Raw genomic sequence first — 14836 nt, 5'->3', positions numbered from 1 at the left:
CATTAATCCTCAATAAGAACTTATTGAATATAAAAAGTAACTTAAAAAAATGCATGAAAAAGTGTACATAAGTGTGAAGGAGAGCACAGCCTCTAATTTTTATTTGGGCATTTGGTAACTAAATCCCTGGCTCTTTTTCTGTCTGCAGACTACAGGTTTATTCATATGATGCACTGCTGAGCACTGTGGTTCCTTCCACCATCCCTTACATCTCTACTGTGTCTTGCAGATACATAGGAGTCAGTGGTACTGGAAGAAACCACAGCACTCAACGGGGGAGAACTAGGCATCCAACACACCAGAGAGTGTGTTGGATGAAGAGGATTCTCCTGACAATGTAGCTCTTGAAGAGAGTGTGGGTTGCATGCAGGTAGGTATAATGGAGTTGATTTACTAAAACTGGAGAGTGCAAAATATGGTGCAGCTGTGCATGGTAGCCAAACAGCTTCTAACTTCAGCTTGTTCAATTAAGCTTTGACAAAAAAACCTGAAAGCTGATTGGTTCCTATGCAGAGCTGCACCAGATTTTGCACACTCCAGTTTTATTAATCAACCCAAATGTGTCTTCTTTACATGGAGAATTTTCTTTACTACTTTTTGATTTTGTGACAGGGTAATTTCAAGGAAGTATTTTATTTGGAAAATATTTAATTTTCATCCTGAAATTCATGGTGAAATTTTTCATAGTTGAAAGTCTGCCTTTCCAACCACTTTCTATGCAATTTAATGTCTGCTTCAAAGTGATGGGTTCAACTTAAGTATAATTCGTAGAGTCAGTGCATTTGTATTATTTAGCTGTTTTGAGAAATTTTGAGAAGTATTATTCTGTGGCTTTTCTATCACAGAAGTGTACCAGTCACAACCGAAAGCTCATCTCAGCTTTTATTATTGATATGAATTGGTGTCAGTTTAATCAGACAATGGTTATGATTTTGTTCACCAGGTCCCTTCACTCTTCCAGTTCCTATGGTATCTTTCTCAACTAGGGTTCCCCAGAGGTTGCTAGGGGTTCCTTGAGCAATGAGCAATTTCTGCCTCTTAGATGAGTTCCAAATGACACTGCTGATCTTTTTAGCTATCTGTAAGGTGGAATTATTCCCAATGGCCACAAGTGTAAGGAGCATTCGTCTCACTGACCATCACACTAATGTATCATGAGTTGTAGATATGGTCATTTTTAGCAGAGGTTCCCTGGGACTGGATAGTTATTTCAAGAGTTCATCTGTGTTGAAAAGGTTGAGAAAGGGCTTCTCCAGAGGTTGCTAGGGATTCATAGTATACATGGGTCCTTGGAATGTTGCTCATTTGATTTCACTTTAGCACTTTGGCTAGAGTAAAAATTTGGCCCAAAAGTTTTGGGGGAGTAGAGAAAGGTTAGAACCTCAACCAGGTTTTAATGATATCTTCCCCAGTTCAAGGAAATCTCAGGCAACATGAAGAGGAGAACCCACATTTTACAAGTGATGCTGCAACAGTTTCATGGACACTCTCCAGTCACCAAGCAGGGGGTTCATTGAACCTTAAAGACTCGACTACTTCTGGGCACCTTTTGAGAATGGAAAGTTGTGGAACACCCAACAGAAGATGAGTACTATGTATGGGATTAAGGGAGACGTGGTAAATAGCCTTTTAAACAGCAGCGCTGTATCCAAACTTATCAAATGACATTATGGCAGACATGCTTAGGATACATTTAGCATAGTTTTGGAAGATGGCACCAAGAAATGTGTAATATTGTCAAGATAGATCACATTGCAAGGATGACCTGTCATAGTACATTGATTGAAGATTGGAAGAGAAGAGATGTAAAGCACTACTGCGGTCTACAGGGGCAACACCTATCTTAAATTAGACGCAAAACAAGGATTTTCTTGTTGGTAGATGCTTTATTAAGTCATGTTTACTAAAAGTTCAACCCGCTTCGGGGCAGTTAAATCTTCTTGATCAGTGCTTTAAATAATATGCAGACTTTAAAAAGATCCGAAGATTAGTACAGTACCAGACTCTGACCAAACCTCTAGAAGAGGCTGTCATTCATGCAACAGAAGAACTAAAAAACAAAAAAATTATACTTTGGCATGCGATGCCTATGGAAATTGTAGCCCAGTCCTGTAAGATGGTAGCATCAAAGGTGTAATATAGCAAGGAAGAGCTGCCATATTACACAGATGGCCAGTATTACAGAGAAGAGCTATATTGCTAGCTTTTTTTTTTGTATAATCTAAAGAGTTGCGATAGGCTGGGTTGACACTGCTGTATGGGGTGGCTCACAGCAAGGGTCCGGTGTGTCCCTGTTCACTGTTTCAGGTCTGATTTCGGTCTGAATTTTTGGCTGAATTCGGACCTGAAATGGAACAGAAGATGTACAGGACTCCTGTGCAATTCGCACCGGAGCTGCTCCTGAGATGTGTGAACCAGCTCCATAGAGGGCTGGTCACAATGACATGCGAATTGGATGCAGCGAAACCCGCATCCAATTCACAATAGTGTGAACCCAGCCTTAAAGGAAACCTACTTTACAGTAAGAGAAATATATGGGCTGCCAATGATGAGCTCTTTTTACATTGTTAATGCTAATTGCCTGGGTGTCATGCTGATACAGTAACTTTTTTGGCTTGCTTTTCTGGAAGTGTTAAGAAAATCAATAGACCTGAATTAAATTCCCACATGCTTTTTTGGGGTTACTGACTCCAAAGGTAATGAAACCAGACAACTTGAAGTTTTCAAAAAGAGGTTGGTATTAACGGTTACAGTTATAGTACATATTTTGGCACATCACACCACAGTAACCAAGGTAATTTCCTGGGACACTGCTGAGTCACATAATCTCATGTTCTACTTGTATTACTGAACCTTTTTTCATCATAATATATGTTTTCTGGATTGAATAAAAGGCTGTATGGTCTTCTTTAAAACTGAACTCCAGGGAGATATTAAGGCACAAATAAATGCAGCTCTTCATTCATTAATATATTATTAAATGTATTTTTAATGTATGCAATATAAGTACAGTACCTGAATTTGACCTGGTATCATCCTCTTGCAGTCCCTGTACAGCAGAGCTCAGATTAGGAGGGGAAGGGATAGAATACAAAGTTGTGCTGGATTGCTTAGGTGCTAACAAGCAACATGCTGATAGGAGGAGAGAGCAAAGTGACAAAGAGATGAGCTCATCAGTCCGATGCTTCTTCTTTCACTGTCCAGTTACAGGCTGGGGGTGGGACAAGATCTGAAAGTGTTATTTAACTGCAGCAGAGAAAAATTAAGTTTACTGCCCTACCCAATGGGATTGTGATGTGTGGCAGAACTGAAAAAATCTCAGGACTAAATGGTCAAAAACACAAATTGTTTAGCAAGCAAAAAGAGCATATACAATATATATATATATATATATATATATATATATATATATATATATATATATATATATATATATTTCATTGGTGTACCTAGCTGCTTGCCTCGGGTCTTTAGCTTTAAGAAGAATTCTATTCAAATATATATAGACAGTGGGAATACTATTGTAGAACTAATTGGGAAACGTTTTTATGTTTTACGATGGATAATAATGAACAGAGATCAGTAAAACCAGTTCAAATTAATTTGTAATATACAATAAAGATTAAAGGTAAGCACAGCTAAACACTTTCTAATATGGAGTACAAATCAGACTATACATGCACACAAATGCTACCCCCTGCACCCCCCCAATACACACCTTTACCTTTACAACCTCCTACCTCTTCTTTGCATGATTGAATTCAGATATAAACTGTCAGCCTGCCCATGTCCTAATGTCTGATTGACAGCAATTTGTGGCCAATCGAAAGACTGGTAGACAGTAGACCTAGCTTAGAAGGTGGTAACTAATCAGCAACAAAAGTAGGTGTTTCGGAGGAGAGGCCGTACAACAAAGGCATTACAGGAGCAGCAGTTGCAGGTCCAAAGACCTGGGGCACTCAACAAGAGATGTGGAGAACATACCTCTGGTGTCGAGGCATAATGACACCACTAATAGGAAGTGAGGGTAGTTCTGTCTATAGGGGACCCAAACAGCAATAAGAACCCGACAACATCCCTTTGACACTTTGTCTAGAATGTTTGTTATAAATATATACATTAGAAACTGGTAGTTTTGGCACCTTTGAAAAGTATAAGATCAAAATAGATCAAGGCGAAAGTTTCACTCAGAACCCTTGTGGCATAGATGTGCACACAGGGTGTGCAAGGTGTGCCTAGGCACACCCTAATCACACATAGTTGCCAACTGTCTTTAATGACATGTACATTATCAGGACAAATTTCCTCCCTGAGCAGTTTCAGGCGCTCCTGGCTCTCAGGAGGACTGCAGGAACATCCCCAAGATGGACCCTGCATCCTCCTTGCTTTCTTCTAGTCCTGTAATTAAGCTTGAGTGAGCGGGATGGGGATGCCCTGGGCTTGGAGATCGCACTCGGCCCGCCTTCTCCTTGTGGTGTGTCACATGTGCCCTGAGCAGAAGTCAGAGGGAGTGTGTGCTAAAATGATATATAGTATATATATATATATATATATATATATATATGTGTGTGTGTGTGTGTGTGTGTGTGTATATATATATATATATATATATATATATATATATATATATATATACACACACACACACACACGCTCATTTGAGCTTTTGGGGTGCACAATCGAATGCAATAGGTTGCACACACCTATGCCTTGTGGGCAACTTGAGCTGGCAGAAAGTCATCTCATAAAACCTGGATTGTGGAGGACCTCTTGCCTTCAGCATAGTAAAAAAGATTTCCTGGATGGAATTAAAGCCCAACTGATCTGTAGGCATAAATTAGCTAAATACACTTCTGGTGCATCAAACCAAAGGTGTGCAAGTCTTATGCCGTGTACACACGACCGGACTTTTCGAAAGTAAAGGTCCGACGGAACGAATTCACCGGACAATTCGATCGCGTGTGGGCTTCATCGAACCTTTGCTGTCAAAAAATCAGATGGACTTTAGAAATAGAACATGTTTCAAATCTTTCCGACGGACTCGAGTCTGGTCGAAAAATCAGTTAGTCTGTATGCTAGTCCGACGAACGAACAACGACGCAAGGGCAGCCATTGGCTACTGGCTATGAACTTAGGTATTCTAGTCCGGCCGTATGTCATCACATTCGAATCAGTTGGACTTTGGTGTGATTGTGTGTAGGCAAGCCCGTTGCGTTGGAACTCCGTCGAAACTCCGTCGGAACTCCGTTGAAAGTCCTTCAGAGTTCACTCCGTCGAAAGTCCGCTCGTGTGTATACGGCATAACAGTTAGTTTTTTTTGTTGCTTTTTTAAAAACAGCTACAGCGTGAATAGAAAGCCTGTGCTCTGCCAGAATTCTGCTGAAGGACCCTTGCTCTCTGTGTGAAAGCAGTAGTCTCTCTGCAAAGGTCATGTTGATTGTAGAACCATAGGTCTGACTCAGCAGGGGTGTGTTGGGCCTCTGGAGAGAGACAACTGCTTCCACACAAAGACTAAGGATCCTTCTTTGCAGCATGCTGGCAAGACACAGGATTTTCTACTTAGGATGTGGCTTCTTTCTATAGAAAATGAACTACTGCATCACTTTGAACACCTGGACTATGTTTAGCTTATTCAAACTCAAAGTTCCATGGGGCTTTAACAGTTCGCTAAATAATTTTACATTTTCACTTATGTGGAAATGCTTAGTCAGGCTGGTTATTAGCAAAGTCTCTGGTTTTCTCAGGTCAATGTTAAACACAGTCTATTTCCATATTAATGCTGAACTTTTGTATAACACTACTGGATCCCTTGTCCATACTTCATTTCAGCTAGTGGTACTGTGTTTGTATGCCACTAAACCACAGGTCTTCCAAAAATATAGAATAATTACTATAATATTAATATTATTTACAGAGTATTTATCTTCCTCTATGAATGCTTTGGAGTCTTTTGTACCAAAATTGTAATAAAAGGCACTCCTGTGATGTACAAGTAAAATGTATGGACTGGCTCAGTGATGAAAGTGCTTTCTTGAATTGTACATTTTATGCAGAACCTCTCCACTGAACTGATAGGTCAGCTTCTTCTTGACTTTTCGTACTTCTCCAGTCTTGCCGTAGTTACGCAGGGCTCTAGCCATTTTCTGATAGGTCATCTTTTTACGGTTGCCTTTCTGAATACCCCAGCGGTGGGCTAGGGCCTCTTTGTGCTTGGAGGAGAACTGGAATGTCCCTTTGTCTTTATCTACCCACCAGATGCTGTCTTTCATGTCTCCGCTCTGAAGTAGCTCTAAAAGGAACTGGTATAATCTGATCTTTTTCTTACTGCCTGCAATCAAACAAGCAAAGGATTAGAGATTTTTGCATTTCTTAAATCAACTGTAAGCTATAAAATGTATTTCACTTTTTCGGGCAATATGCTTGGAATCACTGTTAAAATATATATAATTTTGTAAAAATATACACTATATGGCCAAACATGGACAGCCCTCCAAATGACTGAATTCAGGTTTGGAGTTTGTCCTTAATACTACAGCATACGAAGACATTTCAGACAACTGTGCACTTCTAAACTTGTGGCATTAGTTTGGTGAAGGACTTTTTTTGTTTCAGCATAAATGTACCTCTGTGTACAAAGCAAAAACCAAATGAAATTCCTCAAAGTCCCATCCTGCAGACTCGTGGGAGATTTACTAAAATTGAAGCGTGCAGGATCTGGTGCAGTTCTGCATACAAACCACTTACTTCCAGGTTTTTTTGTCAAAGTATAATTGAACAAATGCTTATTGGGGTTGGTGGACTCTCTGGCCTTTGCCAGGGCTATGTGGACCCTTTTGGGCATATTACCTTTTTACGCAGGAAAAGCAATAGTGCTTAAGAGGAAATTGGATAGGACCCCTACTCTATCTTTTTGAAAACATCTTGTAAACTCAGTAGCCCCTCTCAATAATGCAAGATACTTGTCCCGAGGCTATCCAAAAAAATTTGAGAAAGTGTGGAATATCAGGGTGGAATCTGAGTCTACTACTGACACGCAAATTAATGGGAGACCCCCCACTTCCTAGTAACAATATTATTTTTTTTATTATTATACAAGTTTTACATAGCGCCAATAGTTTGCACAGCGCTTTACAAGGGCAGACATTACAGTTACATTACAATTTGGTACAAGAGGAATCAGAGGGCCCTGCTCGTTAGAGCTTACAATCTAAAAAAAAACAGTAACTAACTAATTCATACTGTTGGGCCTGGCCCCTCCCCAGTGAGGGTTCCCTTCCTTTTTTTAATATGCATGCATCATTTTACAATGTTGGGGACTAAATAAGATCTATGGTTTGTTGACACGTTTACCTGATGGGGATGAATGTTTTAGACTTACTTATCCTGTTATTTCCTATACTACTGGTGTAGACCTGAGCAATAGATAGATAACAAGCTATCAGGTTGATAGCAGGTAATTGCAGTTTAACTTGTTAGAAGTATCTCACTAAGGTGTTTGCTGTTTTAAGAGCCAGGGAATGCCCCAATGGCTATGTTTTGTACTTATTTACGTGAAACTAAACAAAGAGAAATAATAAAAAAAAATAAAAAAAGTATAATTGAACAAGCTGAAGTTAGAAGTTGATTGGCCACCATGCACAGCTGCACCAGATTCTGAGTGCTCTAGTTTTAGTAAATCTCCCCCATATGTGATAACCAAAGGAATTCACCGGTCACAATCAAGACACAAAATTACCATAAACATCCTCATTCAAACTCAAACCATAAAAAAATTAATGAAAAAAAAGTATTATGAAAACATTTTTTTATCACATATGTCATCCAATGCCTTCAGCTGAGCGATACAAACCACAAATATTTTATTGAAAATGTATTAAAAATTAACATTTAAAATCTTTGGCCAAACACATAGTCACACATAAAACAAACATAAAATGACTAGCAAATTGTCCTCCTCTCCCAGTTCCTCTTAGAATAGAGGCTGATTCATAAATGTATAAAATTTAACAGTCCCAATAATTGACGTTTGTAAATCATAAGAGCGAGGCTTTAATCCTAGACCTGGGACAATTGTGGTCCACACACTAAGTTTAATATTCTTTATAGCACCTGTAGTCATGGGGTGGGTGAGAATCTTCAAGTAGACCTTGGTAATGATGAGTGAATAATGCTTGGAAATAACAGATGGCTCAATATTTGGAACTATATATCCATTTATAAATCATATTTTGCATCTCCCATCTTGACTCCCATATCAACATATTACTGGTAACACCTGGCATAGTAACGCAATCATATGAGGTGTAAGGGTTCAGAGGTGGATAAATCTGTATATCGCTTAAGGGGACCAGGATTTGTCAATACTTTAAGCTCCAGTGTATTATGCAGCTGTTTCATTCAAACCTCACCCCTACCAGTGTAATAGAGTCCACTCAGAGCGCTGTAGACAAATGATGAAAAGAGCCCTTCATACAGGAAACAACTTTTGCGCACTAATACTTGAATCCAACCAGGCATTCAAAAATATACTCGCCACACAAAGACCCATAATCAGGCTGTGTCTGTATATATCATCTGAATAGTAGTAGAGCGGTGTGATAGAAAACATACATGCTTAACAATCCCAGTCCATAGTAATGACTTTCAGAGAGGAGGCAGGGCAAAATAGGAAATGCCTGACTAGTTTTAGCTCCATAAAGACCTGGTTTGATGAGTCTAGAAGTGTCCTGCACAAAGCCCTGACCTCACCCCTATTGAACACCTTAGGGATAAATTATAATGGCGATTGTGATCCAGACCAACATATCCAACATCAGTACCTAGCCTTACAAAAGGTCATTTGGCTGAATTGGCACAAGTTCTAACAGATGCACTTCACAATCTGGTGGAAAGCTTTCCCAGAAGAGTGAATGCTGTTGTGTGAAGAGAACAACAAGCCAGGCTTAGGGAGGTATCCTGTCATAGCACTATGGAACCATCTTGGTCATTTTAATGACTCTAAACTAAAGGATATCTAAACCCAAGACCAATATTTTAATATATTGCAGCATACCAGCCTTCAGATATGGTGGCTTCATGATATAAATGATAATACCAAAACATTTCTTTCACTCATGGTTAGTGTTTGGCTGAAGCCATTTATTATCAATCAACTGTGTTGAGAAGAGGAGATTAAGGGGAATATAATCAACATGTACAAGTATATAAGGGATCCATATAGTGAACTTGGTGTTGAGTTATTCACTTTATGGTCAACACAGAGGACAAGGGGGCGCTCTTTACGCCTATAGGAAAAGAGATTTTGGCTCCAAATACAGAGAGGTTTCTTCAAAGTAAGAGCTGAAAATGTGGAATACACTCCCTCCAGAGGTGGTTCTGGCCAACTCAGTAGATTGCTTTAAGAAAGGCTTGGATTCTTTCTTAAAGGGGCAAAATATTACTGGGTACTAACATTTATGGGTAAAGTTGATCCAGGGAAAATCCAAGCCCTCCAGGCTGGACTGATCCTCTCCAGGAAATGCGCTCAGAGAATATATACAGTTACCCAGCATGCCATCAGGACCCAGCTCACTGAGATTGGCCAGGGCTGTATAAATTCATACTGCAATCTGCTTAAAGAGGAGTTCCACCCAGGGGGTCCATTAAAAAAAAAAAATTAAAAGTCAGCAGCTACAAATACTGCAGCTGCTGATTTTTAATTGGACACTTACCTGTCCCTGGGTCCAGCGATGCGGGGGATCGAAGCCCCGCTCGTCCCCCCCCCCTCCGCTCGTCGGCGCCGGCATTTCAACTGTGGGCGCTGGGCTGTGGCTTCACAGCCTGGCACCCACTGCGCATGCGTGAGCGGCGCCGCGCGCCGTGATTGGCCGCTCAATCACCTGGGACCTGTAATGGGTCCCAGATGATTGACAGGAGGGAGGGAGCAGAGCCGAGCCCTTCCTGTGCCGAGGGGGAAGTGATGTCACCAGCCCAGGTACTGGAAGAGGCAGACTACGAGGGACCCCCTAGCAACAGGCATTTAGAGGTAAGTAAAAAAAAAAAAATCCAAATTTTTTTTGTTTTTTTTTTAGAATTTTTCAGGTATTTTCGTTTTTTTGGAACCCCACTTTAACTCCACACCTATGATCCAGAAAGTTCTAACAGCTTTTCTGGACAGCAGAGGGAGTAAACAGACTAGCCACAGCTGAAAACACTGAGCAGACCTAACTAGTCAATGGCAGCTGCAGTATAGTGAGCAACTAAATTTAGCACAGCAATACAGTGCGGCAGGCTAAATAAATGTACCTATCAAAAACACAGCTCCACAAAACACAGTGAGCCAACACTAAATCTATCTATCTAATCCTAGCAGCACCTGTCTAGGAGGGTGCTACACACAGATGGCAAAAAATCTATTTTTTTTTTAGCCTAGAAAATTATTAACATTATTTAAATTATTAAATTTATTAAGGTTCTACCCCAAAAGATGTATAAAAAAATAAAAAATAAAGATTTTGACTTTACATACACTAAATAAATTTTTATACCAACAATAAACCCTTATACCAACATCCTAATTGCCCACAAAAATTATGTAAAATCTAGGGTATGTTTAGACATCACATATTAAAATCTTATACATTTTTTCTTTATCTGAAATAAAACACTTTATTCATTTCCATTAGCAACAATTACTGATATTTAATTATTACAGGGCATACCTGGCTCTCCTAGAAGTGTCCCATAACCTGAGTCTCGCGGATCTAGCTCTCCATCTGACACTTCCAGAGGGGGGCTTCGTCTTTCATGGTCATCATCCTCTGAACTGGGTGCTGCTGGCGATTGGAACTGCAGACATACACGAGGTACATAGGACACCTGCAAAAGACCATAATCAAGGCATATTTAGAAAAAGTTTGTTTATGGCCATCGGTATAATAAAGACCAGGTCTCTAGATATTGGTCAGAAGTGCCTCCATGAACTGACAGCAAACAATGACCCTGATTTACTAAAGGAGTAAAAAGTGTTCACTTTCAAAATGAATTTTCACTTAAAGTGAGCACATTTCCTAATAAATGAGGTGAAAAAGGTTAACGTTCACAATGGAAAGACTACTCAATAATGTGCAAGGAAAAAAAAAGTATGACTTTTGAATGATTCAGACCTATAGCTTTACAACTAGCAAATCTCATGCTACCTACTGATTGGAGGGCTCTAGTACTAAGTAGGAGGTGTGTCACACCTCTGCAGAGTGACCGCAGCTTCCACACAGAGAGCAAGGGTCCTTCTCTACAGCATGCTGGTGGCAGGCTCTTCTGCTCAGGCTATGGCAGTTTTCCAAAGAAAATTAGAACACAGTATTTTTATTTTTTTTTGAGCAGTCCATGGGCTCCATCCACCTTGACTGTGTGGATGGAGTCCCTCTGGGCCAGCCAAATTTTGATCAGTGCATGGCCAGCTTTAGACTTGAGGCTCCACTTACACCCGTGCGACTTGTCATGCGACTTTGGACATCAAAGTCGCAAGACAAGTCACAGCCCATTCTTTTCAATGGCACCCATTAAAATCGGTGTGACTTAAAGTCGCAACAACTTTAAAAAGGTGCCTGCACTCAGTGCTGGGACAAGGACATCCAGCACCTAGGGCAAAGATGCCAAACTGTGCCCCCCCTTTCTCTTAGGGTTAGGGTCAAGGCGCCTTCATCCCTGCAATAAACCGTTGCGCCCAAGGTAGCCATCCCTCCTGCCCACCCCTTGTCCTGGCCCTGCCTGCACTACTTTGGTGTGATGCGACTTTGGTCCAGAGAATGTAAAGTCGGATTAAAGTTGCATCAAAATTCACGTTAAAGTTGCGCTTCAAAGTTGCACTGGAAATTGTGTGACTTTGGAGATGTGCTAATGTGAATGGAGCCTTACACACCTTTTGTATCGAATGTAGATGATTTTAACTAAAAGTTCAGTAGGGCTTTAACTCCTTTGATGTAGTAAATTATTCCAATTCGTTTTTTTTAATCACTTCAGCCCCAGAAGATTTACCCCCCTTCGTGACCAGGCCATTTTTTGTGATACAACACTGCGTTACTTTAACTGATAATTGCGACGCTGTACCCAAATAGAATTGATGTCCCCTTTTCCCACAAATAGCGCTTTCTTTTGATGGTATTTGATCACCTCTGCGATTTTTTTATTATTTGCGCTATGAACAAAAAAAATAGACCGACAATTTTGAAAAAAAAAACTATATTTTTTACTTTCTGCTATAAAACACATCCAATAAATTTTTTTTAAAAATCACATGTCTTCATCAATTTAGGCCAATATGTATTCTGCTACCTTTTTTGAAAAAAAAAATCCAATAAGCGTATATTGATTGGTTTGCGCATAAGTTATACCGTCTACAAACTATGGGATAAATGTATGGAATTTTTATTTATTTATTTTTTTTACTAGTAATGGCGGCGATCAGTGACTTATAGCGGGATTGTGACATTGCAGCGGACAAATCGGACACTAAGTGACACTTTTGGGAACCAGTGACACTAATACAGTGATCAGTGCTAAATAATACGCACTGTAACTGTACTAATGACACTGGCAGGGAAGGGGTTAACATCAGGGGCAATCAAAGGGTTTTAACTGTGAAAGGGGGGGGTGCTTGTACTGTTTGAAGACAGGGATCCATGTTCCTGCTTAACAGAAATAAAATTGGTATATACAAATTCAGCGCTGACTGATAGGCGGACACAAAAGAATAAATGCAAGCAGGCACTAAGGCTAATTCAAATAATACCTCAAAGACATAAATAATAAAAACAGTGCTGCGCAAATAAAAGTCCTTAAATCAACATATATAAGTGTGGTGACAGGATTGGAAGACAGGAACCACCAGTGAAACAATACAGGCTGGAACCGATATCTGAATGGTGACTAATATCCCTCCACCGGACATGGATGGCCCCTCACCTCAGATACTCGACCTGAAACAGGTCACACAGCATATATATAGCATATCCTGGATGGATCAATCCTTATAGATGGTGGTATCTCCTTCACTTCCCAGCACTCAGCATAATGACAGATGATGTATATGTAATGAGAAGGCAAACAACATAGTGCTCTCCGTAACTAATTTATTAAATAATTAAAAGATGAATAAAACACTCACAAATACCGGCACTGGGGCGGGATGCCTTTTTTTACCTCTTTTAATTTTTTTAAAAAATTTTTTAAATTTTATTTTGTACATGTGATCGCTTTTAGCCTATGCCCGTGGTCTGACGTCCTCTTTTTATATGTTTCATATATTTTATTTTTTATATGCGACTTTGTAGCATGAACCTATGCGTTTTAAAGAATAATACTGTCATATTTCCATATTTGGAATTAAGATTAAGCTAATCAACTCTGTACAATGAGATTTTATATCCTGGGGTTGCAAATAAGCTGTTTACTATTATTATCTGGTTGCCTAATGGTCAGTAGCGTCTATTTTTCGTTACCCGTACATAGGGTGAGTGTAATGTTAATTATGAGTTCAGATGCAGCGGTCGGGAGGCGCTAGATTCCCTGATCAGTACGTCCGCGCCTCTGATTGGCGCCGCCGTTACCATGGCACAATACATAAACAATGCGGGCCGTCATTGCGCATCCCGCCCCACGCCGATGAAGTCCCGCCCATAGGACGTAACGCGTATGGGGGTCAGGAGCGCATGACGTCACCCGCGGCCATAGGCAGAGACGATCACAAGCCTTCTAGCTGGCACTCGGATCTGAGTGCCGGTATTTGTGAGTGTTTTATTCATCTTTTAATTATTTAATAAATTAGCTACGGAGAGCACTATGTTGTTTGCCTTCTCATTACATATACATCATCTGTCATTATGCTGAGTGCTGGGAAGTGAAGGAGATACCACCATCTATAAGGATTGATCCATCCAGGATATGCTATATATGCTGTGTGACCTGTTTCAGGTCGAGTATCTGAGGTGAGGGGCCTGCTTAACAGAAACACAAGATCTCTGTCTTCTCCTGTCACAGAACAGCGATCTGCCTTGTTTACACAGGCAAACCACCGTTCTGTCTGCCTCGGGAACTATCTGCCGGACTGATTGGCTCCCGCTGTGTCCAATCACAAATTTGTGGCAGTGTTCAATTGTATAAGTCTGTTAACTTGCTGCACAATTTCACTGGCAAGTTGTACACTTGCAGAGCACTTGAAGCACAAGCTCTAGTTGACACTTTTCCAATTTGTAGCAAATTTGCATGGCAATTCTCTAGCAAGAGCAAAGTTGCAGCGGTGAGTCTACAGCAAGAGCTCTGCTAGTCACAGTGACCCCTTTGGTGGGATGACTATTGCACAGCATAGCTGAACAAGAACTTGCAGCAGACTTGCAGAATGTTTGCAAAGAAAGTTAATCTGGAGTCATGCAATGTGGACTTGCTGCAATTGTGCAACAAACTTGTGAAGCCTGGCAAGTCTAGTAATAGCTTAGCAAGTCATTTTCAAACTTGCAGCTCAATTGCTTGCTATCTGTGTTGGGCTTTAAAATGTGACTGTCTTTTGCACGCCATGATTGCAGATTGCTCTGCTTAATGAGCCCTATGAAGCAGTTACCTGGTGTGTCAGTTGGAGATGTGGATGTTGTGCAGCCAGTCCAGGCTCCAAGACGTGCATTTGTTCCATTTCCATGTGTCTGTACAATTGCTGCAGTTGTGGTTGTTGTACGCTCTGTAGCTCTGTGAGCTGTGAGTCGGGGAATCCATCGAGATCGCCATGCAGGTGAGAAGATATTGGGTATTCCCAATAATGCTCTAAAAAGGAAACTAATGAAGGGTTAGTACTTGTTCAGTAACTAAA

At 40.4% G+C, this 14836-nt stretch overlaps 1 protein-coding gene across 7 annotated transcripts in view; it reads right to left on the bottom strand.

Annotated features, from left to right (window-relative positions):
• Positions 1 to 1866: 1866 nt before the first annotated feature.
• The window catches only part of SPI1 (Spi-1 proto-oncogene), a 103203-nt gene continuing 90233 nt past the window's right edge, over positions 1867 to 14836 (bottom strand). For 4 of the 7 annotated variants that reach the window (XM_073604363.1, XM_073604358.1, XM_073604357.1 and 1 more), the window contains 3 exons: positions 14594 to 14802; positions 10701 to 10857; positions 1867 to 6328 (listed from right to left, as the gene is read on the bottom strand). In XM_073604363.1, the coding sequence (XP_073460464.1) occupies positions 6012 to 6328; positions 10701 to 10857; positions 14594 to 14802 (683 nt within the window). In that variant the 3' untranslated portion in view covers positions 1867 to 6011. The remainder of the gene's footprint in view (positions 6329 to 10700; positions 10858 to 14593; positions 14803 to 14836) is intronic. The other 3 variants (XM_073604364.1, XM_073604359.1, XM_073604362.1) reach the window with 1 other exon arrangement.

This window comes from Aquarana catesbeiana, linkage group LG11 (assembly GCF_042186555.1).
Source record: "Aquarana catesbeiana isolate 2022-GZ linkage group LG11, ASM4218655v1, whole genome shotgun sequence".
Taxonomy (NCBI): domain Eukaryota; kingdom Metazoa; phylum Chordata; class Amphibia; order Anura; family Ranidae; genus Aquarana; species Aquarana catesbeiana.
This window is presented reverse-complemented; position numbering and strand designations above follow the sequence as displayed.